Source organism: Oreochromis niloticus, linkage group LG9 (assembly GCF_001858045.2).
Source record: "Oreochromis niloticus isolate F11D_XX linkage group LG9, O_niloticus_UMD_NMBU, whole genome shotgun sequence".
NCBI lineage: Eukaryota > Metazoa > Chordata > Actinopteri > Cichliformes > Cichlidae > Oreochromis > Oreochromis niloticus.
The window spans coordinates 4,497,469-4,521,793 of NC_031974.2; the positions used below are offsets into that span (position 1 = coordinate 4,497,469).

Below are 24,325 nucleotides of genomic sequence, written 5' to 3' on the forward strand. Positions count from 1 at the left end.
GGCAATCATCAGCATATAGATGAAATGAAACATTGTGTTTAGGAAAGATCGCACCCAGTGGCAGGAGATACAATGAAAACAGTAATGGCCCAAGAATAGATCCCTGTGGTACACCCCATGACAGAGGGGCCACAGAGGACGATAACGAGCCCAACTTAACACAGAAGCTCCTGTTTGAGAGATATGATTTTATCCACAGGAGTGCCAAGCCAGAAATGCCCACACAATGCTGTAATCGAGAGATCAGCAGGTCGTGATCTACTGTGTCAAATGCAGCAGTCATATCTAGTAGTATAAGCACTACATGTTTACCACAGTCTGTCGCTACAAGAATATCGTTCATAACCTTTATGAGAGCTGTCTCTGTGCTATGAAACGGCCTAAAGCCGGACTGAAAAACTTCAAACATTTGAGAGTTGTTTAGATAATCCATCAGCTGAGTGTGAACAACCTTTTCCAAGATCTTACTCAGAAAAGGAAGTTTAGAGATGGGTCTAAAATTTGACATTACTGAAATATCTGAGCCTGGCTTCTTAAGTAAGGGATGAATAACTGCATGCTTAAACTCACTTGGTACTTGACCTGACAAGAGGCTGGTATTGATTATGTTCAGAATATGTGGTCCAACAGTAGGAAACACCTCTTTCAGAAAACATGGATGAACAACATCATTCGGAGAACCACACGGTTTAGCAGTTAACACAAGCTTCTCTAGTTCAGGTAAAACAATTGGCTGGAAAGCAATAAGCAAATTTAAACAGGGAACATGCACAGCTGGGTCAACAGAAGATACAGTGGAGGGTCTCAAACTAGCAACCTTATCCACAAAGAAATTAAGAAACCTATTACACATAACCTCAGAAGATTGCAAAAGAACATGGTCCTCGGCATTCAGTACAGAATTAATGGTATTATACAAAACACGAGGGTTATGTGAATTAACAGCAATAAGTTGTGAAAAATAGGAGTTTTTGGCGGTCTTTACTGCCCTCTGGTAAGCTTTCCAGCTCGTCTTAAGAGCTTCCAGAGAGACGTACAGCCTGTCCTTTTTCCATCGTCTTTCACATCTCCTACATTCTCTTCTAATGGCTCGAGTAAAATCGGTTAGCCAAGGGCTGGCCTTGGGTTTACATTGCCTGAGTCTTAGAGGTGCAACAACATCAAGGGCAGATTTACAAACAGAATCCAGATGAGATAGTAATCCATCTACGGAGGACGACTCAGAGGGACTGGACACAAGTTGTTCAAATAGTGTTGAAAAATCTTCAGCAGTATCTGAGCCGAAGGCACGATAGCATCGCGTCGGTGCAGCCCGTTTAACAACAGGACTAAGAGGAACAACATCAAATAAAATGGGCATATGATCAGAGAATACAGCATCCTCCACATGTAGGTTACAGACAGATAACCCATATGACAACACCAAATCCAATGTGTGACCACGTTCTTGAGTGGCACATTTAACAGATTGAACAAGATTAAAAGAGTTCACCAGGTCCATGAATTCCTTAGCCAGGGGCTTCCCTGGGCAACATACGTGTATATTAAAATCACCGAGTAGCAGGACCTGGTCATACCGGGATGCACAGTCAGCGAGAAACTCCGAAAACTCAGATAAAAACTCCTTGTTATATTTAGGAGGCCGGTAAACTATTGCACAGAGCAATGAAGGCGAGTGGCCCAGTTCACACAGGCAAAGTTCAAAGCTGGTGTGGTGTGTCCATGAGGATAGTTGCTTAAACTCAAAGTGTGATTTAAAAACAACAGCTAACCCCCCGCCACGACCAGAAGCTCTCGGAGCGCTAAAATAAGCACAGCCGGCGGGCAGCAGTTCAGAAAAAACGCTTAACTCACCGGGTGAACTCCAGGTTTCAGTCAAACAGAGGAAGTCCAATGCATGGGAAGAAAAGAAATCCTTCAGGATGAAGGTCTTATTCGCCACCGATCTGGCATTTATTAAACCCAACCTGAGAGGAGCTGGTTCGGAGACCTCCGGGGCAGTGACAACCAGATCCACCGATCGAAGGTTTGATCGGTCGATTCCCCTCCAACGCAGATGCCGAAGAGGGAATGATTTAGCAGGGCTGCTCCCGATAGAGCCGACAATGGGAACCAACCAGGAATCCACAGGATCCAGAGCACGCGATGGTACCAAGAGTCGTGGAAAAGATTGACGAACGGAGCGTAGATTGTGAGGAAGGTAAGAAATCCGTATTCTCAGCTTAACGAGGCGACCTCCACGGGTACCCCGTCTCCTGCGTCGCTTCCGCATATCTGGTGGCGGTGGTAGGGGATGCCAGCGCAATGGTACTGCTTCCAGGTAGGGAGGCAGAAAACCCTGGCTATCTTTACCAAACCAAACTGAAACTTTGGTGGATGAGCCGATTTCCAATAAAGTTTGGCAATCATACGACAGTATTGAACTGACATGTTGCACAACATTAGCTAAAAACAATAAAATCAAACAGATAAAAAAGAGCGATTGACGGCATGCCAAGCACACAGGCGCCATCTTTTTGCGCCGGGTTATCATCAATAACCCGGCGCGTACCATAACAACGCAGAAGGTCACCTTTCGTGTTCCTCAGGAATGCCACGGGAGGTGACAAAACGCCCCGGGAGTGAGAACGGGCTCGTCCAGATGAACAGAATCAACTTTTTATGAAAGTCTAATGTTTATCAGTACATTACAGGAAATAATGAACTTTATCACAATATGCTAATTTTTTGAGAAGGACCTGTAGTGTTATATTTAAGTCTGGTCTTTCACATTTATTTTGAAATGCAGCTACTAAAATTATTGCAGTTTTATATCACATGTATTGCTTTTTAAAAAGGTCATTTAAATGACATTGTGTTTTGATTTGTTTATTATTTATTTGCAGGGCTATTGCTGTCTGTGTCTGTATTTTGGTTTTGTATTTCTAGATCTTGGTCCCATATGTTCCCTCTGTTTTGAAGTCAGTCATGTCCCTCTGTGAAGCCTGTGTCCTTGAGTCTGTGTACTTCCTGTTTTACTTTGGGTAGTCGTCAGTCTGTGTGCATCAGGATCTGTTTTGCTCTCCTCCGACTCGTCTTTGTAATTAGTGTCAGCTGTGTCTCCCAGGTGTTTGCTCTTTGTATTCTCAGTTTAGTTCAGTTTGTATACAGCAATAAAGCTGTTTTTCAGTTCACTTTCTGCCTCTGTGAGTCTGCATATTGGGTCCTTTTAATGCCTGCCTGCACACAGCCATGACACTAAGCTTTACTGAGAATGGTCCAAAAAATAGAAGCTATCCAGCGAGCAGCAGTTCTCTGTGTGAAAATACACTGTTGGTCATGTATGTGAAGTTGCCAAGTCTGCAGCAACTGTCTAATATTTTCATTTCAAAATAGTGAAGAAAATATCTGAGGAATGTTTCCTTGTTAAAGTTATGCTACAAAGAATAACTATTTTAACCATTTTAAATAGCAGCCTTACCTCAGGTGTAGTTCTAACGAATTTCAAAGATGCAATTGTGCAACCACTTCTTAAGAAACCTGGGCTAGATACAAATGCTGTTGAAAACTTTAGACCAATATCTAAGCTGCCATTTTTATCTAAAGTCTTGGAAAAAATTGTATATGACCAACTGATCCTGTACTTGAATGCGCAAAATGTTCAGGAGATTTTCCAATCTGGTTTTAAAGCAATGCATAGCACTGAATCAGCACTTTTAAGCATTTTTAATGATATATTTTTATCATGTGATTCTGGTGAAAGTGTCATTCTTATTTTACTCGATTTAACTGCTGCATTTGACACTGTAGACCATGAAATTTTAATCTCACGTTTGGAGCTGTGTTGGTATAACAGGTGTGGCTCTGAAATGGTTCAGATCTTACTTAACAAATCGAACCTTTTCAATTTGCTTAGGAAACTGTCTGTCCTCCCGTGCTCCATTGTCTCTCGGAGTAAATGGCCTGTATTTGTATAGCGCTTTACTTAGTCCCTATGGACCCCAAAGTGCTTAGGTACCACAGGGTTCCATTCTGGGCACTATCCTGTTTTCGCTTTATTTACTTCCCTTGGGCTCAGTTTTTAGGAAACACAGACTCTCTTTTCACTGTTATGCAGATGACTGCCAGATTTATGTTCCTCTTAAAAAAAAAGATGGGTCGTCTGTAAATCGCTTGCAAATATGTCTGGAGGACATCAAGTCGTGGTTGGCGCTAAACTTTCTTTGTTTTAATGATTCTAAAACTGAAGTAATGGTGTTCAGACCTGCCTCCACTGGTGTTCCGTGCGTTAATTTGCAATCCCTGAAATCATTTTGTAAACCAGAGATTGTATATCTGGGTTTTAAAATGGATCCTGAACTTAAGCTTGAAAGCCAGATCGGGTTGGTTGTGAGGTCTAGTTTCTTTCATCTGAGGCAGCTGGCCAAAATTAAGTACTTTCTTGCGCGACGGGAATTTGAAACAGTAATCCATGCCTTTGTAACCGTTCAGCTGGATTACTGTAATTCTCTTTATTTTGGGGTGAGTCGATCTTCTGTTTTTCAAATGCAGTTCAGAATGCTGCTGCACGTCTGTTAACTGGCACTGTAGATGCGAGCATATCACCCCAGTTTTATATTCACTTTATTGGCTACCTGTGCATAGGATCCATTTTAAGCTGCTTTTATTTGTTTTTAAATGTTTGTCCAATGCTGCCCCTCTGTACCTCTCTGAGCTTCTTCATCCATTCATACCTTCCTGGTCCCTCAGGTCGGCAGACCAGCTCCTCTTGAGTGTGTCCAGGACAAATCGTAAGCTGACAGGGGATCGGGCATTTGCTGTGGCAGCACCAAAATTGTGGAATGAGTTGCTTTTACATGTTAGACAGGCACCTTCCTTATCTGTTTTTAAATCACGTTTTAAAACATATTTATTTACCTTGGCTTTCAGCACAGCAGGATTTGATGTCTCTTAATATGTTTCTTATTAATTATATTATTTTTTTTAATTTTAAGGTATTCTATATATAACTGTTTTCTCTTTGTTTTATATTTGTAGGACTTTGGTCAACATTGTTGGATGTAAAGTGTGTTATAAAAAAAGATGCTATGCTGTGCTAAAGCCAGTTCTGGAGGAAAAAAGGGGTCCATCCCATTAGTAGCAAGGTGAACCTAATAAAGTGGCCAGTGTAATAGTAATGGCTTGTTTGTAAAAGCCAAAAATAAAACGATTTCAGCATTGTGCATTGTAATGTTTGGGTCTCCAAATGATAATGAAGAAGATTTATTTTGCATGTATAACTGCGTATCCAATTCTTGGTTGAGGGATGATGGATTTAGGCCAGCTTTCATAGAACACAGTTTTTGTCAATTCTTGTCTGTACAAGTGGACATCACACAAAAAGAAACAGTTTTGGTGTGTTTTCTACTAGTTGGGATGACTCTGGAAGAATATGCTGACAACATGTTTTTGACAGTTTTTGGATATTTGCTCGCTAAGTAAGACATTTTCCAAAATTAAAAAGAAAAAAAAAGTGAATTCCATGGTGTTTATGAGTGCATTGTTTTGTATGGTAATATATTGTTAAAGTTCATTTTAAGGGTTTCTCAATTGTTTCGTGTTCTTGTATTAAAATGTAAGTATAATGAAAACAACTCAAAAGCAAAAACCAAAATGATTATCACTGTATTGATTGTATATGTAATATATGAAGACAGTTAAATAGTGAAACATATATTATGCAAAGAATTATGTGGTACGTACTTAGTAATTACTTGGGCTTCTACAATATTTAAAATCATTTTTCTTTCCCTGTAAAATACCTAGAAGTTAGGCAAGATTAAGTAACTCCATAATACGGCCAGCACCTCAGAAAGTACAAGGTACTTACAGTGTAATTGTTTCAAGGTTTCAGCACTTTTTTGACCACAAATTGCACGTAAAAGCAGGGTACTCGCACCTGGCAGGTTTTACAGTGTACTTGCTTCACTGATTCTTGTAAAAACCAGACTTGTTGCCCATAAATTACATAGCGTGCTTGCCCCTTATTTACAGGTCATGTCATGTCAAGTGTTATCAATCCTGTGACCAACTTAAGTCATGAAAACATAACAGCCATTGCACACCAACCAAAACTGCTATAGAAAGCCATCATAACGGTAACATCTCCTGGGTCTAGGTGCGATTTCCTCCTCTGGGGGCGAGGGTATCTGGATCTGGGGTATAGAGTATGTTTGGGAGGTGTGATTGTGTGCAATGTCCATTTGTGTCTGTCTTTACGTTAGGTGAGTGCTGAGTATTTGTATATGTGTGCATGAGGGTAGGAATGCATGTTTGTGTCTGTGTGTGCCTGTTTGTCTGTGTCTATATGTCAGGTCGGATCTCGGAGTCCACCTCTCTGGCGCCATCTCAGACCCTCCAAAGTATGGAAGCCTTTTTCCCCTCACCACACTCCCTGCTGGTGGCTGATGGTATCCGGTGCTGGGCGCTCAGGTATGTACCGGCTAGATGGCGGGACCTGACGCCTGTGGCTCAGTCGGGCCTCTTCTGGGGTGCGGGGGCCCTCAGGCCTCTGGCTTCTGGGCCTATGGCTCGGTTCATTCTGGCATAGTTGGGAGGGTTCCAGGAGGGTGGCACGAACGGCCCTCCGGTGGTCCTCCTTGGGCTCTCGCACTCTGGAGCCTCTGGATGTCTGGGGCCTTGATCTCCTCCATCCCTGCTTCATGCCCTGGGGGACGGGGCTATGGCTCCCTACACGCTCTAGCAGACCGTTACGTGGAGAAACCTTTTTAATACAAGCACGCTGATCCACACAGGTGTTCACTGTTCATAGACACAAACTACACCTTTCTTGGCTGCTCCTTCAAAGCACATTACTGTCGGTCCTGCGTGCTGCACAGCAACATTCAGTATTTAGTATTTACTGTTATTTACTGTTAGCTAGATTAATGCGATGGTGTTGTGTTTATTATGTTGCTTTTTTTTTTGCTTGTTTTTTTTCTCTTTTTCCTTTTTTGTTCTCTCAACAAGTGATTCAGGAGATTTTTCTCGTTTTAAGTGCCCTTTCTCACTGTCCCTCTTCCACTCAGTTTTTCATTAAAATAAAACTATACTTATGAAGTTTTGGTACTATCTTGCTGTGTTTTAAAATATTATGTGTAAATGACATATCCACACTTTTTTATTTTCAATGGGTACACAGTAACCATAACGCATTATAATTTTGATAAATATTCAGTAGTAAATTACTTTACAAGCAAGTTTCCCTAAATCTGACATCTTCACTATCCTCCCTACCATACTGTATTTTCAGTATCTGAAGTAATATTTTTATATTTTGTAATATTTTTCCCAAAATATTGACTCAAAAAGTGTCTGTTGCAAAATAAAACCAAAGTTTAATGTAAACAAAAAGACGGTTTGAAGGTGCCCGTCCCTGACAAGGATCAAGGCAGCATAGGACAATGTTTCACATTCTCATAAAAAATACAGGTGGCAAGTAAAGTTCAACAGTTTCACGATTCCTTAAAACCATCTTTCCTGTTTTTTTTTCACCCTATACTAGAAAAATCCACAGACAGTTTTCAAATTTCACCCTATGGCTCTTGGAACAAAGTCACTTATAAAGAAATAATGATTTTTCACCTCTCCAGTTGCTTATTATCCAGGCCCCGTAGAGTATCATGACCCAAAAGACATAACAGGGTATTTTTGCTGCAGTAAAATGCCAAAACAGACTAAATTTGACCTATTTTCATGTTTTGGGAGAAATTTAAAGTTTTAAAAGGTTTATTTACAGAATTAATATTTTTGATGAATAGGAGGTGAGCACCTGGGCAGGAACTATTTCCATCAGGAGTACTCAGGACGGGTCTGCTGTGAGGGAGGCATATTATTAGTGAGGGCGAGCAAGCAAACGTTTGCAAAAGCAATGAGATAAGAAAGTGAAAGAGGCAGAAGAAACTCAATATTTAACCATTTTGTGTAAAGAAGAGAATCTATTAACAAGAGAAAATTGTAGTATATTAGATAGATTTGGTTCAGTCCACTGCAGTGCACTACCTGTAATGCCTACATGATCTAATCAGTGTAATAAAATATTATGTTTGCAAAACTTGTAAAAAAAAAAAAGTATATATTTACAACTTATATACTATTGCATTTAAACTTGTGAAAATTATTAGTTAAACATGTGCATGGTTTTTACAGTAAGAAAAACTTCTTGTTTTCTGTGTAATTTCCACAACTGTTTTTATTAAGAATCATTCTGTATTTTGAAATCACTTTATAGGCAAATCTGGCACTTTTACTGAGTCTGGCATTATCCCTACCCTTCCTATACAGTACCTTTAGCATCTGAAGAAATATTTTAATATTTTCCCCAAAATACTGACTCAAAAAGTGTGTTACAAAACAAAAAAGTAATGTAAATAAAAAGATGGCGTGAAGGTGACAAGCCCCTAACTCAGAGGCAGCACCGGTCCATGTGTACATTCCTTAGTGGCATACTTTAGTTTCAGTTTCAAATAACTGTTTTTATCCCCATGGGACAATTAAGAACAACATATACAGGTAAACAGATTCATACAAAGCATGGTGTATAAATGCCAGGGATTGAAATAGGTAAATGTACAAGTTTCAATATTAATATCTACAAGAACATGTGAGTGCAGCACTATGGACAATCCCTACTGAGGCCATCATCGAAACCAACCAGTTGACATACAGCACAGCAGTAGTGATCAGTGAGATTCTTGTCTACAAGTTGAGCCACAGCCACAAGGAGCAACACTAACTATTGGAGCTGCAGAAAGGTGCAGTGAAGAAGGAGCCCAAGAAGTACAGCAAGCTGCCTATACCTAAGCCTTAGAATCTGCCAAACAAAGACTCACAGCCTTTGCCAGCCGCTTGAACAGGTATACCAGAGACCTAAAAGGCAAGAGAAAAAAACAGCTCTACTCCACTGAACCATCTAAAGTATACTCCCAGGGGCAGGTGAACAATATGAAAACAGCCCAACCAAAGCTGGAGACAGAGCAATACTGGAAGAGCAAATGGGAGAAGATTCAAGATTAAAGGACAGAGACAATACAAAGTGGAATGTGCAGTAGGTATTGAATACCAGTTTCAAGAGAAGCATGCAACTCATAATGGAAATGCTTAGTGGCTAGTGGATCTAAAAGTAGACCACAGTAACTTCTTTGTACAGGGTCCAGTAACCATTACAGTGGCAGACAGCCAAGACAGGGTCTTCAGTATGAAGAGTTCGACAGCACTGTGCCCTCACATTAGTCACGCTTACTGGCTGAAGAAGCTTGCTGCACTCCATGAGCAAATGACAACACAAATAAACCAGCTGCTAGTCAACAAAAGACACCCAGAAAGGCTAACTGAAGGCTAGACATTCATGATCCCCAAGGAATTCCAGAAGAGATTAGTCCCATCCAAATGCTGTCTGGTAACCTGCCTCCGTACCACATGGAAGCTCCTGTTAGGCGTCATAGTGACTAAGATGAACAGTCAATAAATCTGTGGGGAATAAAATGGAATTGGCAGGAACAACAGCGAAGCGAAACACCCGTTACTTCCTGTTCCCAAAAAATAGTGGATTCTATTCATCTGGACATGGCAGTGGGAGAAACGTTTCAATACTCATCCAAGTGACTTCTTCAATCTGAGAAATAGAATCCACTTTTTGGAGATTTCCTTACCCAGATGATTGAGCATGCATCAAGACCAGCTACTGGTAGACAGAGCAGTCACCCAAGGCTGTAAAAACAGATTGACCAACAAGTGCACCTCCCAAATGACTGTGTGGCAGGATGAATGTTATTCCTTGGTTTAACCCACTTTCAGCCTGGCGCATTAGGGGGCGCTAGTATAAATAGTGGCCATTTGAGCGTCCCTGGATCGCTTACCTGTGATCTCCCCTTTGGTCACCTGACTTCCCTTTGGTGTTGCCGAGATCATTTGCGGGTTACACTTCTGAAGCCTCCATCGCGGCTGGTAGGTGTTTACTCATTGTAGTGAGTACATTACCTTACTTGGTGGTAAATGGCTATTGTTTGTAGGTCGTAGCTGTAGAAGCCTCCTTTGAGCCATTCTGCTCACGTTTTATGACGCGGCTTACTCGGTACGTAATCCACGTTTGTTACGATCTCTGCCTTTTATTGTTCTTTTATAGTAATTACTTATTATGCTTTGTAGGAAGTGTGGGCCTTAGTTTTACGCCACGCTACGCAAACTGAAGTGCTGTTGCTTTGTTTTACTTTGTTTTTACTGTCTGTTCCGGCTGCGAAGTTTCTTTCCTACTGCTGCCAGCCTTTAAAGTGGACGTCGGCGTGGACAACGGCCATATGCATGCCACGCGGGTCGGCTGGCGTGCATACTGATTGACTGACTGGATAACTAACTTATAGTCGTGCAGACGGCAAGTTGGAGCAATACGGCGATTCCGTTTGCTCCATATTTTAGAGTTTTATCTAGATTGTATGTTGTTTTTCTGTTGTTTTGATTTGTAGTTTGGATTTTTGTTACGCCACTGGTGGGAGGCCCTTTTTCTAGCTGTAGATCACCAGTGTGGTCCTGCAGTTGAGTTATCCCCCAGCGCTACACATCAGTTTGTTGTAATATATTAAAATTTTCTTTGTTTCTTTTATTCAGATGCAGAGCGCCGACGTGGAGGAGACTAGGGTGCCTTGGTGGTGGGATCCTCTGAGTGTACACACCTGCCTTTTCTTAGTTTATTAGCGTGAGTGTGTGATAGTGTGCTGCACTTGTGTCTTGGTGTGTTTTCTTTTCTGTTTTTTTGAGTTTGTTTGTGGCATCCCTGCCCCTCCACTGGTGAGCCTCAGCTCTGAATACCCTTTTTTTAAGCATATTTATACACTGATATTTATGATTGTGCTTTTATACGTTGTTTTAAATAATTAATAAATTGTCAACTTATTTTCTCATTGAACCTCGTCTCTGTATTGAGTACAACAAACCTAACTGACTTCTTGGTGATTAGTGTTACTTCCAGTATTCTCTGGGTGAAATTCCCAGGGTGGCGTTGTCTTTTTTAAACTGTGAAGCGTACTTACTTTATTTCCACCTAGTGCTGCCACAACTGCAAGAAAGCCTATGACTCAGTAACCCCCCAGATGTATCCTGGAATGCCTCCTATACAGGATCAACAGGGAACAGAAGTCAAGAGCTCAATAAGGATGTGGCAAACAATACTAGAGGCCAACTTCCAGCCATTAGCACAAGTCACAATGAAGTGCAGGATCTACCAAGGAGATGCTCTATCCCCATTGCTGTTCTGCATAGGCCTGAATGCCCTCAGCCAGATCATTGACAAGACTGGCTACAGATACTCACTACAGAATGGACTTGAGGTGTAGTCAGATGGTGACAAAGAGAGGGAAAGTAGGCAGAACAGTGGGTATTGAACTACCAGAAGGCAACACTGCAGACATAGAGGACAGCTACAAGTACCTGGGAATCTCACAGGCTAATGGAAAGCACAAAGAGGCTGAAGAAAGTGCAAGAGTATTTAAAAGTAAAATGGGAGGGGGCACTTTCAGTTTTCAGGACCATCTTCTATGGAATGAGCTTCCAGTTTGGATTCAGGAAACAGATATTATGTTTACTTTTAAGATTAGGCTTCAAACTTTCCTTTTTGCCAAAGCATATAGTTAGTGCCAGGTGACCCTGAATCCTCCTTTAGTTATGCTGCAATAGGTGTAGGCTGCTGGGGGATTCCCAAGATGCTGTGTATTTCTTCTTTAGTCACCTTTCTCACTCACTATGTGTTAATAGACCTTTCACCAAAGTGCTTGCTCATAGGGGGTCAAATGATTGTTGGATTTTTGTTTGTATGTATTATTGTAGGGTTTGCCTTACAATATAAAGTGACTTGAAGTGACTGTTGTTGTGATTTGGTGCTGTATAAATAAAAATTTAATTGAGTTTCTCCCATATTGCGTTATCTTTGTCTGCTCCCTGTTACATCCAGAATTTAATTTACAGACAAGGTTCACATATGCCTCACATACAAGGTTTTGAATAATTAGGCTCCATGTTGTCCTCAGCATGTCATTGTACTGTATCACCCCAATAGAGCACTTTGCTCTAATAATTAGTTAAATGGACTGGTTCTAGGACTTTTCTACTCCAACCGGGTGCCCAAAAAGCATTATAAGTGCTTTCTGTCTAACATTCACACTATGATGGCTGTTTTGGGGTGAAACTTGTAAGTAGCAGATGGGGATCAAACCACTAGCCATCTGATTAGTAGCTTTCTGCTACTGATCTTAATCACTTACTACCCATTGCTTGCTTCTTGTTCCTGGGATATATATTATTTAAAATACCTTACAATATTATGCACCTTGAGGCAATTGTTGCTGTGAATTGCCACCATATTAATAAAACTGAATTGGAATATAGAACAGTGAGACACTTTGTATTGAAAATCTTAGCTTTATTGAATTAGTTTGTTCCAGTTTACAAGGGTTAACAAGCTGTCATTGCCTGATTTGAAAGAAGTCTATAAAAACAAAGATAATTATCTTGTTGTCCGGATTTTAATTCATATGAGCTTTATTAAAGAAATCAATAAAAATTCACATTTACATTTGTTTTACATCATCTACCAGTAGAAGATATCGACTCACACAGTGCTCTATCTTTACTTAAAAGAAAAACAATAGTTTCCAAATACTTTCAGTTATAAACTCTTCTGGTCTTCGAGTATTGTGTTTACCTTCTCCATTAGTTTTTCAACCTGATCAGAACCTGATTTGTTGTTCTCAAAGAGAACACACCTGTTTCCACACTTTTCAACCATTTTCTTCAGATCAGGTTGACAAGAATGAAGGAAATCCTCCAAGCCCATTCCTGCCTGCTGCAAGTCGTTTCCTCGGGTGAACAGGATGATTGTTCGTCCACTGACTTCACTCCCAAAATCTTCTTCTAACGTTTCCATTATGTCTCTCTCACCATCTGTAAATCTGCTCACATGCATCACAAGTACATACACACATGGTCCTGACTCACAGAGTTCTTTGCATCTATTCATATGTTTGTTCCTAACTGATGACCCAATCTCATCATCAAAGATATCTGGGGTATCAATCACACGTACATGTAAGTCATTGATCTTAGTTTGTCCATTCTGGCACTTTGTGGTGACCGGCTTTGAACTGGGTCTAGATATGAAGTGTTTCTTCCCAAGGATGGTGTTTCCACTGGCACTCTTTCCGGTCCCAGCCGCTCCCAAAAGAACAAAGTTCACTGTAGTGCCAGTGTGTCTTCCTGCATAGATGACCAATAATAATGTAAATGAAAAATCTTATTATGCTACATAATGCTTTATATACAGGAGTACACATAAGTGGTCCGCAGATAGGAAATTGCAATGCGACTTTCTGGAGGAGGACAGACATTTGTTTAGAACTCTTAAATATGTCGAAGAAGCAAGCTCCTTTAAGCAATTACTTTGGTGTTCCTCCACCTCCAAAGAAATGTCAGAAGGAGTCCAAACCGCAAAAGAAGCGCATATTTTTGGAAAAGTGGTTGCAGGAGGTGAGCTGGCTTCAAACAAATGATGAACGCACAGAGATTTGGTGCAGAATATGCCGTGAAAATCCCACTCTAGCGGACAAAAACAGTGCCTTTTATATGTACGCAAACGCGCGTTGCAACTTCTTATCTTGTGCGAGTCTTTTATTTTGACAGCAAATGCGCACCTGCGGACCACTTATGTGCACCCCTGTTTATATAGTACTTAAAAGAGATTGTGGTTTACCTGTCTTTGCTTCATCAGTGTGCTGTCTTCGTATACAGTGTAATCCATGGGCCCAACAACTAGTTAGTGACAGCAAAAATACAAATTCACCTGGAAGCTGGATCTTGTTTGAAGTTATTACTATAATTGTATGCACACATTTCAAAGCATCACTATAAACTACATTTATAAAATATATCATAGCATGTATGTACGCTATGCAAAGACACTATTCTCACAATTAGATTTAACATTTAAGCCAAATCAAAAGTGTTGCACTTTAAGCTTTACCTCATATTGGCTGCCACCAGTTGTCTGTCTTTAGTCACATTGCTTCTGTCTTGCGCTTTGCTGAAAAGGCTTCCCATGATGCAGGATTTAAATGAATAATCTGTGGGGGTTTATATGTCAATGCCAGCACAACTCTGAACTCTTCACTTTTGTTTATGCTAATGTAACAATTTAGTATGTCTCAGTTTACTTCAGAAGCTTTTTGAGATAACTCAGATAAATCTTAAATCTATAGTTAACAATGCTCTCTTAAGAGAGTTATCATGACAGATGTAAAAATATTTTTTTCTATAAGAAATCAGAAACCTTTTCTCTCATTACTAAATTAAAACTGTTTTCTTTTAATTGCTACAAAGCAAATAAATGTACAAGCACAACTTACATTAAGTGAGTTGTTCAGTCTGTTGAAGCAAAACTCTGTCTGACACTGTCTAAAGTCTGCAGACTGCTGTTCTATGACTGTATAATACTGGAGGAGGCGTGTCATCTGTTGAGCTATAAAAAGCAACATGTTGCAAAGCAGTTTTAGCATTCATCTCTCACCTGTGCAGTGACAACGGTGAAAAACATGGCTTTAATTCCAGCAGGTAAGACTTATTATTAATCATTGTTTTTTAAATTGTTTTCCTAAAGTGTGAAAATTTCTCAGTTTCACTTTGGTTCTTGTAAAACTCTTGTGTACATGAGTTAAATCAAATTAGTCAGTTGTGTTTCAGGTCCTGATTTGAGGATTGTGACGATTGGAAAAACTGGTGTGGGCAAGAGTGCTGTTGGGAACACCATCCTGGGATATGAGCGTTTCAGATCTTGTCCTTTATCTGCATCAGTGACTGAGTTCTGTCAAAAAGCTTGGGTACAGTGGGGTAACAGAGTAGTTAGTGTTGTAGACACACCAGGGATCCTGGACACTTCAAAATCAGATGAGTTCATCAAAAGTGAAATCGTCAAATGTGTTGAAATCTCCTCTCCCGGTCCTCATGTGTTCCTGTTGGTCATCCAAATCGGACGATTCACAAGAGAAGAGAAAAACTCAGTGGAAGCCCTGCAGGAGCTGTTTGGCCCCGAGGCAAACAAGTACATGATTGTGCTCTTCACCCGTGGTGGTGATCTTGGAAACACAACCATAGAGCAGTATGTACATGACGCTGAGCCAGGGCTTAAACGCATCATCCAAAGCTGTGGAAACAGGTACCACGTCTTTGACAACACCAGCAGAGACAGAAAGCAGGTGGTGGAGCTGGTCAAGAAGATCGACAAAATGGTGTCAGTAAATAAGGGCACGCACTACACAGACGCCATGTTTCAAGAGGTGGAGGAAGCGCGCAAAAAGGGAGTAACACTGGAGCAGTATAGGTTCACTGAGTCGTTGTGTAAACGTATCAAACTTTTTCGCATCATTCTTGGGAAAGATTAAACTATTGTGGTTAATTGTAATTATTCTATTCTAATCAGGGCAGCTTTTATACCTACATGAAATATACAGTTTGTTCATGATGACACACATTGTGTAGGATCAATTGATGTTTATTTCCCATAAAGAAATAATAAAATAAACTATTATTGATTATGTGAGTTTATCTTTTGACTTTGAAGAAGAACGTATTTAAAAGTGAAATAATGATCATATAATCATCATCATTATATGATATTCATAATATAAGCTGTGCTATTAAAGTATTTATTGTCTCTGTTGCATCTATTCTGATTTGTATATGGGTATCAAATCATGGTGGTTATGTCTGAGATGAGATTTAGTCAATTAAATATTTTATGTATGCCTACATTTCTGATCTTTTAGAACCCAGGCTGCGAACCCTTATCGCAGCCTGAGATCATCTAATCAAAGGCTGCTGGTCGTCCCACGAACACGTTTTAAGACCAGAGGTGATAGATCTTTTAGAGCGGTGGCCCCCAGGTTGTGGAATGCTCTCCCTCCAACATTACATTGCCTTGACTGTATTTATTCATTTAAAAAGCAGCTTAAGACTCATTTATTTAGATTGGCTTTAAATTAAATTTTTACTGTATGTTTGATTTTTGTTGTATTTTATGTATTTCGGTTTTTATATTACTGTGAAGCACTTTGTGGTTTTTATCCTGTGAAGAGTGCTATATAAATTGAATTGAATTAAAATTGAATTGAATGTAAATGGGAACTGTGGATGGTTGTCTGATTTAAAAAAAATATGAATTCAGTTTCTAATGAGAAGTTTTTTATTTTGGGTCTGTTCTGCTCTGGCTGTTTGTATTAGAACATATTATGAAAAGTTATCTATAGGCTCATTATTATTTGACAATTATTCATTTAAAGCTTCTAGCCTAATAAAAACCTATAATCACAACACTTTCATCAGTTATTTCTGATTCTAAGACACTGTCAGAACACAAAACAATTCACTTACCTAACGGCCTAAATGAAAAACAGGAGTAAACTTAATCAACAAAAATGACTTCTCACGCCTCCTAGGCTGCAGTGAACAATATATAAACAGTGAAAAAAAAGGTACACAAATGCTACTTTACAAATCTATTTAATGATAATAATAATGATAATAATTATTCAAATCTATTTACAACTAATTACAAGATCAAGGCTCTAACGCAGGGGACAGCAACCCTGGGCACGCATGCCAGTTTGATTGTTTGGTGGTGGCTATGGTGGAGCTTCCACAGAGGCCAGCAGGTGGATGAGGGAGAGGGGAGGCAGGAGGAGGAGAGACCCGAGGCGGCCGCCGGTCCGAGCGTCAGGTGAACTGAACTTCAGGTAAGAAGTTATGACCTGCAGTCTATCTGGGTCAGATATAAACCAAGTTTAGGTGGAGTTTATTTTCGTTGTTCTGACTTTTTACAGTCAGTTACAATAACTCGTACTGCGTACTAGCTAGCATGACGGAGTTTCTATACAGCTGGGTGGGTGCTGTGATGTTACTGCTAGTGAATTTTATTTTATTCATAAGGTTAGTTAGTAGAGTTGCCAACCGTCCCGTAAAAAACGGAATCGTCCCGCATTCAGAGAAATTATTACATATTTCGCATTGAGCTGAAAAGGAACATATTTGTTTGTCCCGGACTTCAGCTAGAATGAAAAAAGACACAAAGCTGGAGTTATTCTGTGTCTTTGCTGCACAGCTGTCTCTTCTTCTCTCATTCTCTCCCCCTCCCTCTCCTGTTGCTACTTCAATCATGAAACTGATCAATGATCAGCTGATCGACTTTTCTCTCTTGTTTGTTTATCTCCACTTTGCGCTAGAAAGAAGAAACCAGCGGATGTCGCGTTAAACAACAGCAGCACGTTTAAGCTTGATCAGCTGTTGTTAGAATTTATTTAATATTAATTTCTAGTATCAGCTGATGTTTGCTGGAGCCACAGCTGTAAAGCTGCTGGTCATGATATCGGTTTGGTTATCTGGTGAGAGGGAAACATGCAGATGAAACCAGGAGATGTCCTTACTGAATCATCAGAGCTGAACAGGTGATGGAGAAACAGGTTTACCTTTTAGGTGACATGAATGAGTTGAAGGGAAGTTATGAACTGTTTCTGAGAGACAAATAACACCAGGATCTTTTTCTATGTAGCTGAGAGCTGGTAACTGTGCAGGAGGGGGTCTAGCAAAGTTTTGCCAGGGGGGCCAGGTAGGGCATTAACCCTTTAAAGCCGGTCGGAGCGGGCACGCTCCGTTTTGCGTAGCTATTTTTAAATCCAGGTAGAACTGCAACCACGTAAGCTAGTGTTAGGGTTCAATGTTGAGAGAGGAATCCATAAATAACCACAGATCCAGGCGTGTGCAATTTAGACGACATTTTAATGAACACATGTGTGAGTCCAACAACCCAATCAGTCTTGAACTGTCTTTACCATATTCAAACAACGGTTTTATAGGGTTAAGATAGTACAGCCCCCTTTTCTGTTGGTAGGCAGATTTAAACAAAGCATACGTCACTCCAAAACCACAATGACTCTTAACATAGTCTAAAACAGAACATCTTCTTCGGGTCGACGCCAAGCGCTTCCTGTCTCCATCCTGCCCAGGCTTATCTTCCTGGAACATCAGGTGCACTTCCTGTACAAAATGTCACTCATGCACAACTTTGCAGTCATAAACTCTTACCTACTAAATGAGTCTATCTGTGTGTGCGTACACGTGCGAGGGCGCGTGCATGCTGTGTACTGCGTACGTGTCATGACCTCTCACTATTTGTGTCTGTATGTGTGTCTCGCCCTTAAATGCTCTCACATCTCACCCGTTACACTTCTGACTTTTCACCAGAACAGAGGCTCATCCTTACATATAATAACCTAACTGGAACTATATATGTAATCTACTGAATAAATGTTTTAATCAAAAAGCCTCTAAAAGCTTAAATCAAAGATAAATGCATAATAAACACCCTACTCTTTGGCTTGCACTCACTCTGCTTTCGGTTTCACTTCTGCAAAACCTGCCTTGCAGACGCATTTCCTGTCAGCCTGCAGTCAGCTTCTCACCCACTGAAGACTTCAGTATAAAAATACAAAACATTCAAAAACCTTTAAATTATAGATTCAACTCAACAATTTAAAGTGGTTCTTACTGGACCTATAATAAAGACTTATATAATACCAATATATTTGAACATCTGAATGCATCTAAATGCAACATCACTCTCAATCATGAAATATTAATGATGATTATACTAATAGCAGCAAATAATAGCAGGAAAATATTTCTATTCTTCACACTAGCGCAATAATTTTTTTTTGCATATGAAACTGGAGAGGCGTGTCAGCTTGTCCTAGGTCATGGTTTGCTTCCACATATAGCTTTGCAAAAATTGCATAAAAAGCACTTGCAGCAACAAAAACACAATATTCCAGAAACATGCTTTACCAATCCGATCAGCTGTTCGTAACACTTCCTACGTTGGAATAGACCTCAGCGCAAACTATTGCACATCCGCCATTACTTGCCCGAAACCGGAAGTGACATCATTTTCACGGAAATGTCTTTTTTTACCTTCAGGGCCTCATCAGCCTATACTGGTGTTTTTAAAAGTTATGTATGACTTTCTGTATTGTTTCTGGGATGCTTAGAAGTCAAATTGCACTGCTGGAAATAGTTTATTTTGATGCATATGCTGTTTTTTTTTTTTTTTACAAATTTGCATTATAATATTTATTTTTGTTTTTTCCTGTAGTAAATAAAAATTGGTGTATTTCAAAAATAAAACTATGAAGACACTCAAAATAAATTTCCTGTGCTGGGAAACTATTTTGTGCAACTTTTTTGTATTTACAGTTTTGAGGCATAAGCCTCTTAAATTTCTCTAACTAGAAATATATGTTAAAAAAAACAAAAACGATTTTAAATTTTTTTGTAGTTTATTGCCCTTTTTTGCAATTTATGTAATTACTATGCACTTAATGCATACATATTATTAAAATTTGGGCTATAATGGTTGTATTGATGTATATCAACTTGGAATGCTCCCAAAAATGGCACTACAGCATGTAAAAATATAATATAAGCTCTGGTGGACTTGGTTCTATGGTAAAAATGGTAAATGGTAAATGGCCTGTATTTATATAGCGCTTTCTAGTCCCTAAGGACCCCAAAGCGCTTTACATATCCAGACATCCACCCATTCACACACACATTCACACACTGGTGATGGCAGCCACAGCCACCCTGGGGCGCACTGACAGAGGCGAGGCTGCCGAACACTGGCGCCACCGGGCCCTCTGACCACCACCAGTAGGCAACGGGTGAAGTGTCTTGCCCAAGGACACAACGACCGAGACTGTCCAAGCTGGGGCTCGAACCGGCAACCTTCCGATTACAAGGCGAACTCCCAACTCTTGAGCCACGATCGCCCCGTAAGTAGGTCTTAAAGGGTTAACAGGGAAGGGGGGGGGGGGCACAAAGAAATACTTTTCTTTCTTATTCTCATTTAAAATGTCTGGCTTTTATTAAATAATTATGTGAAGCTTACAACCAAAGTTTTTATCTGACGTAAAATGTATAGAAATCATACATATATGGTAAAATGGCCTGCCTTTGTATAGCGCTTTACTTAATCCCTAAGGACCCCAAAGCGCTTCACACTACATTCAGTCATCCACACATTCACACACAGGTGATGGCAAGCTACATTGTAGCCACAGCTGCCCTGGGGCGCACTAACAGAGGGGTTAGTATCTTGCCCAAGGATATTTGGCATGCAGCCCGGAGAAGCCTGGGATCGAACCATCGACCTTCTGGTTAGTGGCTGACCTGTTCTGCCACCTGAGCTACAGCCACCCCATATACCAACAAGACAGCATACATCACTGTCACAACAGTGTTTGTTTTCATTCAAAGGCTTTATGGCTTTAATACCTGGGGGGCCGGTCTCTAGTCAAAATGCCTGGGCCGAGTTTTTGTCCCAGTCCAGCCCTGGGCACAACACGCAGTGAATTAATCTGAGAAGGTGCATTAAAAAATAAATGGCGGTGCACATCACAAATAGCTTGCATAGACACATTAGTTGTGCCGCTTCTTAATGACAGTATCTTAGCTAACAACCCCAACTACCAGATTCAACCTGTAATTGGCTAAAAATAACTACCGGTGAGATGGACATTGCTAGCTGGCAGTTTTTTCAAGCGATGTTGAAATTTCCACATTCCGACACCTCAATGTCTGAGCTGAGCTCTCCGCTCAGCGCACCATCAGCACCACGGAAATACACGGATACATCCATAGACTCGAGACAGAATTCACTATGCGTTTTCGAGACTTTCAGGTGTATGGACCAATGTTTTCTTTTCTAATCAAACCAGAAAGCTTTAATGAGCAGCTGGATTTGTCTTGCAGTAACTGCCTGGACACAACAAAGCCCGACTCCTTTTGCAAAAACTTAATAAGATCCAATTTCATGTTAATGTTACTGAGACTGTGGACCAGTCTCGTCTCTACCTTATACTTCCGACACTGCAAAATAACATGCTCCAAAGTTTCCTCCTCTCCACAATAGTCACATTGCCCTGAATTATGTTTCCCTGTCAAGAATAGTGTAGAATTCAATCCTGTATGCCCAAATCTCAGTCTTGACACCACCACCTGCTCTCGCCTACTCCTTCCTGTGGCTCTCCTCACTCCCACCCCCCTTTGAATTTTATATAACCACCTTTCCCTCCTTTCTTCCTCCCACTGTTTCTGCCATCTACCCCTCATTTCTAGCTTAATAATACTCTTAACTTCCGCTTGACCAAAACTCACCGCCAGATCAACTATCCTATGATTAGTGGTTTCGGCTGCTTCATTCCCCCTTACCCCATAGTGAGCCAGGACCCATACAAACACTACTGACAGACCCATCATATGTATTCTGAAAAGAGATTGCTGGATCTCTATTAAAATATCTGATCTACCTTCCGAATGACCGTTCTGTAGAGTGACCAAGGCTGCTCTTGAATCTGAACAAATAATTAACTGTTCCACCCACTGAACTGCTAATAGAATTGCTATAATTTCTCCTGTAAAAACAGACAATCCATCATTTATCCTCTTCCCAATTTCTACCATAAAATCCGGAATTACTACTGCTACCCCCACTTGACTAGCTGGATTCTTTGAAGCATCCGTATATATTTGCACATACCCACAATACTGTTCAATATAACCCTGAACTGAATTTGAGTCTAGACCGCCTGCTCTATCCTTACTCTTCTGGTGCAATAATGCAAAATCTACAGCTGCTTCAGGAAGTATCCATGGAGGGATTGCACTCGCTGACATATATCTGAGGGGGCCAGGTAGCTGTCATCTGGTGGTTAAATAGTGGGGGTGATCAACCAATTATCCAATCCCAGACCAGGAACAAAATCCACCCAACAGCTCAACAGGTATGCCCGGGTGTCCATCGCCTAAGAAAGAAAAGGAAAAACCCGCAGCCATTGTATGGTGGGAGGAGTCACACATAAAAGACAAACACTGACAGCATTGAATCATAGCAATGTTCAACCGCTTCAATCATTATTATATTTTTGCCGGTGTGAATTTTAGATGACAGGTATTGACAGGTTTCTAATTATCCATCTATGTACATAAAGATCACTCTAACATTGTCATAGACCGGCTGTGTGCATGCAGGTGAGGACCCAAATGCAAAGTTCATGGGAGCAGGACGTGAATTCAAATACACAACTTTATTGCTGGGAAAAAGGAAAATGGTGAAAACTAAACTAGGTAAATACTTATGGCGTTATTTTTGTGCCACTATTCTGAGCGCACGTAAAAAAAATTGGAGCGCACTTAAAAAACTTTGCAGGTGCAAGTGTTGCATTTTGAGGAGAAATTTATTTTGAACGAAGAAAAGCTGAATTTGAGTGAACAAAATTCATTGCTGCATGCAAAAAATGTATTTCAGTGTTTGCTATTATCCATACACACACACAATAGCAGCCCCTCTCGCTCAGTTTTTGCATTTGCGCTTGCTCGCAATGTGTTGCTTGCGCTCTCAACATTTCTGCCCGTGCACGCTGTTACGGTTGCTGACCTCTGGTGGCTCTCCCTCTGTGAGAGAGTTTTTTTCTCCTTTTCTTGTGTTGCAGGTCTGCCTCATGAGCCACAGCTGAGGTGTGTTCCAGCTCGTCAGCCACGGCATATAGTCTGCCATCCTAAACTGCCACACCCCTGCCATTTCCCCCATTTTGCCAGAGCTGTGAGCTATAGTGTTTTGGGCAGCAGGCCTTTGTGTGTGTGTGTGTGTGTGTGTGTGTGTGTGTGTGTGTGTGTGAGTGAGTGTGTGAGTGAGTGAGTGAGTGAGTGAGTGAGTGAGAGAGAGAGAGAGAGAGAACTTAAACTCGGTGAAACTTTGGTTTTCTTTCTTTTATTGTAAGCAAAGGTGTGCCCTTACTGTGTTAATTAGTTCATCGTTGTGGAAGCAGGTAGGGGTTCTCTGCCATTTTTGTTTCAACTGTTTTCTCCTGTTTTTGGTTAGACAGGGAGCTCAGCCATTGTATTTTGTTTTGGTTAGAGAGTTCTTGGTTTGATTTTTAGCTAAAGGGGTGTTTTGTTTGTCGTTTTGGCCTTGGAGACCCTGAAGAAAAGAGCTTCCCTGTCTTTATTTTTTACTGTAGTAGTTTTGGGCAATAAATCATGTTTAATGACATCTATTTTCCAGTAGTTCATGTTTTTCACTTTGTGTTACCCCCACCCCAGTCAACACTTTGTTTTTAAGTGGGGCGTGACACGCGCTCAACTCTTTCTGTACACCGTTATATTTGTGCCACAAAACCAGCCAACACAGACTTGGATGCAAAAAAATCTGATTGGCTGTTTTGTTCTCCAATCAGCTCGAAATGACGAAATGCAATATCCCAGAATCCATTTCGTCCAAAACTCAAACGAGGCAGTGGCGGAGGAACACAGAGTGGCGGAGTTTTTGCGTTTTCGTTTAAAAAAAAAAAAAAAAAAAAAAAAAAAAAAATCCTGTCCACACTAGTGATGGGAATTCCGGCTCTTTTTAGAGAACCGGCTCTTTCGGCTCCCAACCGGCTCTTCAGGTTGTTTTTTTGCTTTAATTAATGTATTATCAACAACAATATAAAATTATGCACAAAAAGAATTACTAATGTAAAAAAAAAAGTGGTTTTATTTATATATGTTTATATGTAAATATATACGGTGGCCCCTAGAGACAAAGCACGTACAAACTCCAAAACACGTATAAACTCAAAAAAGCACGTGCAAACTCCGAAGCACGTACAAACGAAAATAATTTGCTAGCATTAACTGACCTTCCAAAACAGAGCTACCGAGCTCACTTAAATTACACAGTTGAAAGCATATGTGTATTGTTTGTGTATTTACACACAAGCACTCATATTTATTCAAATAATTTAAAAAAAATGTTCATTTACCTGTTACTACCACACACCAAATCCGGTCATTGGTACTTCCTGGCTTGTGTAGCCCCGTAACAAAAGGTCAACACTGCCCCTAGCATCCTGGAGCACTTGTGTTTTGGCTGGGCCTTGGGTCCTGGTTGGTGTGTCGCCGGGGTTGTGGGCGGGTGGGTGTATGGGGGCTCAGTCCTGGCGCAGGGGGAGGCTAGGGAGTGGGCCCCACACTTTGGGATCCTCTGCCCTATAAGGACAGGGGGAGGAAACTGCAACAAAAGGAGCTGTGTGAGGCTACTAAAGGCAGTGGATACCTCACCAGCTGGATTACAAAGAGCACAGGTAACAATAACACATGTAATACCTCTGCATTGTAGCGGTTTCAAGTATAACAATAATAATAAACACAATTGCAATGTTTTGGTTCTGTAACATTTTTC

At 40.6% G+C, this 24,325-nt stretch overlaps 2 protein-coding genes and 1 long non-coding RNA gene across 6 annotated transcripts in view; 2 read left to right on the forward strand and 1 right to left on the reverse strand.

The window, feature by feature from the left end:
- LOC100709743 (GTPase IMAP family member 7) overlaps nt 1–16,068 on the forward strand; it is a 292,536-nt gene extending 276,468 nt beyond the window's left edge. Inside the window, exons 1-2 of one of the 3 annotated variants that reach the window (XM_003457326.4) lie at nt 14,557–14,610; nt 14,740–16,068. In XM_003457326.4, coding sequence (XP_003457374.2) covers nt 14,592–14,610; nt 14,740–15,437 — 717 coding nt within the window. In that variant the 5' untranslated portion in view covers nt 14,557–14,591 and the 3' untranslated portion in view covers nt 15,438–16,068. Of the gene's footprint in view, nt 1–14,556; nt 14,611–14,724 lie in introns of those variants that run through there. The other 2 variants (XM_019352985.2, XM_019352986.2) reach the window with 2 other exon arrangements.
- On the forward strand, nt 9,791–10,894 carry LOC109197607 (uncharacterized). Of its 2 annotated transcripts, XR_003221565.1 has the most exons (3): nt 9,791–9,963; nt 10,029–10,090; nt 10,621–10,894. It is a non-coding gene; the product is annotated as an uncharacterized LOC109197607 (long non-coding RNA). The 2 variants fall into 2 exon arrangements; XR_003221564.1 differs by lacking the exon at nt 10,621–10,894 and having other exon boundaries at nt 10,029–10,547.
- Nucleotides 12,528–14,438, reverse strand: LOC100710013 (GTPase IMAP family member 2-like). The gene is made up of 4 exons (XM_003457327.4): nt 14,406–14,438; nt 14,024–14,123; nt 13,754–13,812; nt 12,528–13,260 (listed from the first exon to the last, which is right to left on the reverse strand). The coding sequence occupies exons 2-4, from the start codon at nt 14,098–14,100 to the stop codon at nt 12,674–12,676; spliced, it is 723 nt and encodes a 240-aa protein (XP_003457375.1). The 5' UTR covers nt 14,101–14,123; nt 14,406–14,438; the 3' UTR covers nt 12,528–12,673.
- Nucleotides 16,069–24,325: the final 8,257 nt, after the last annotated feature.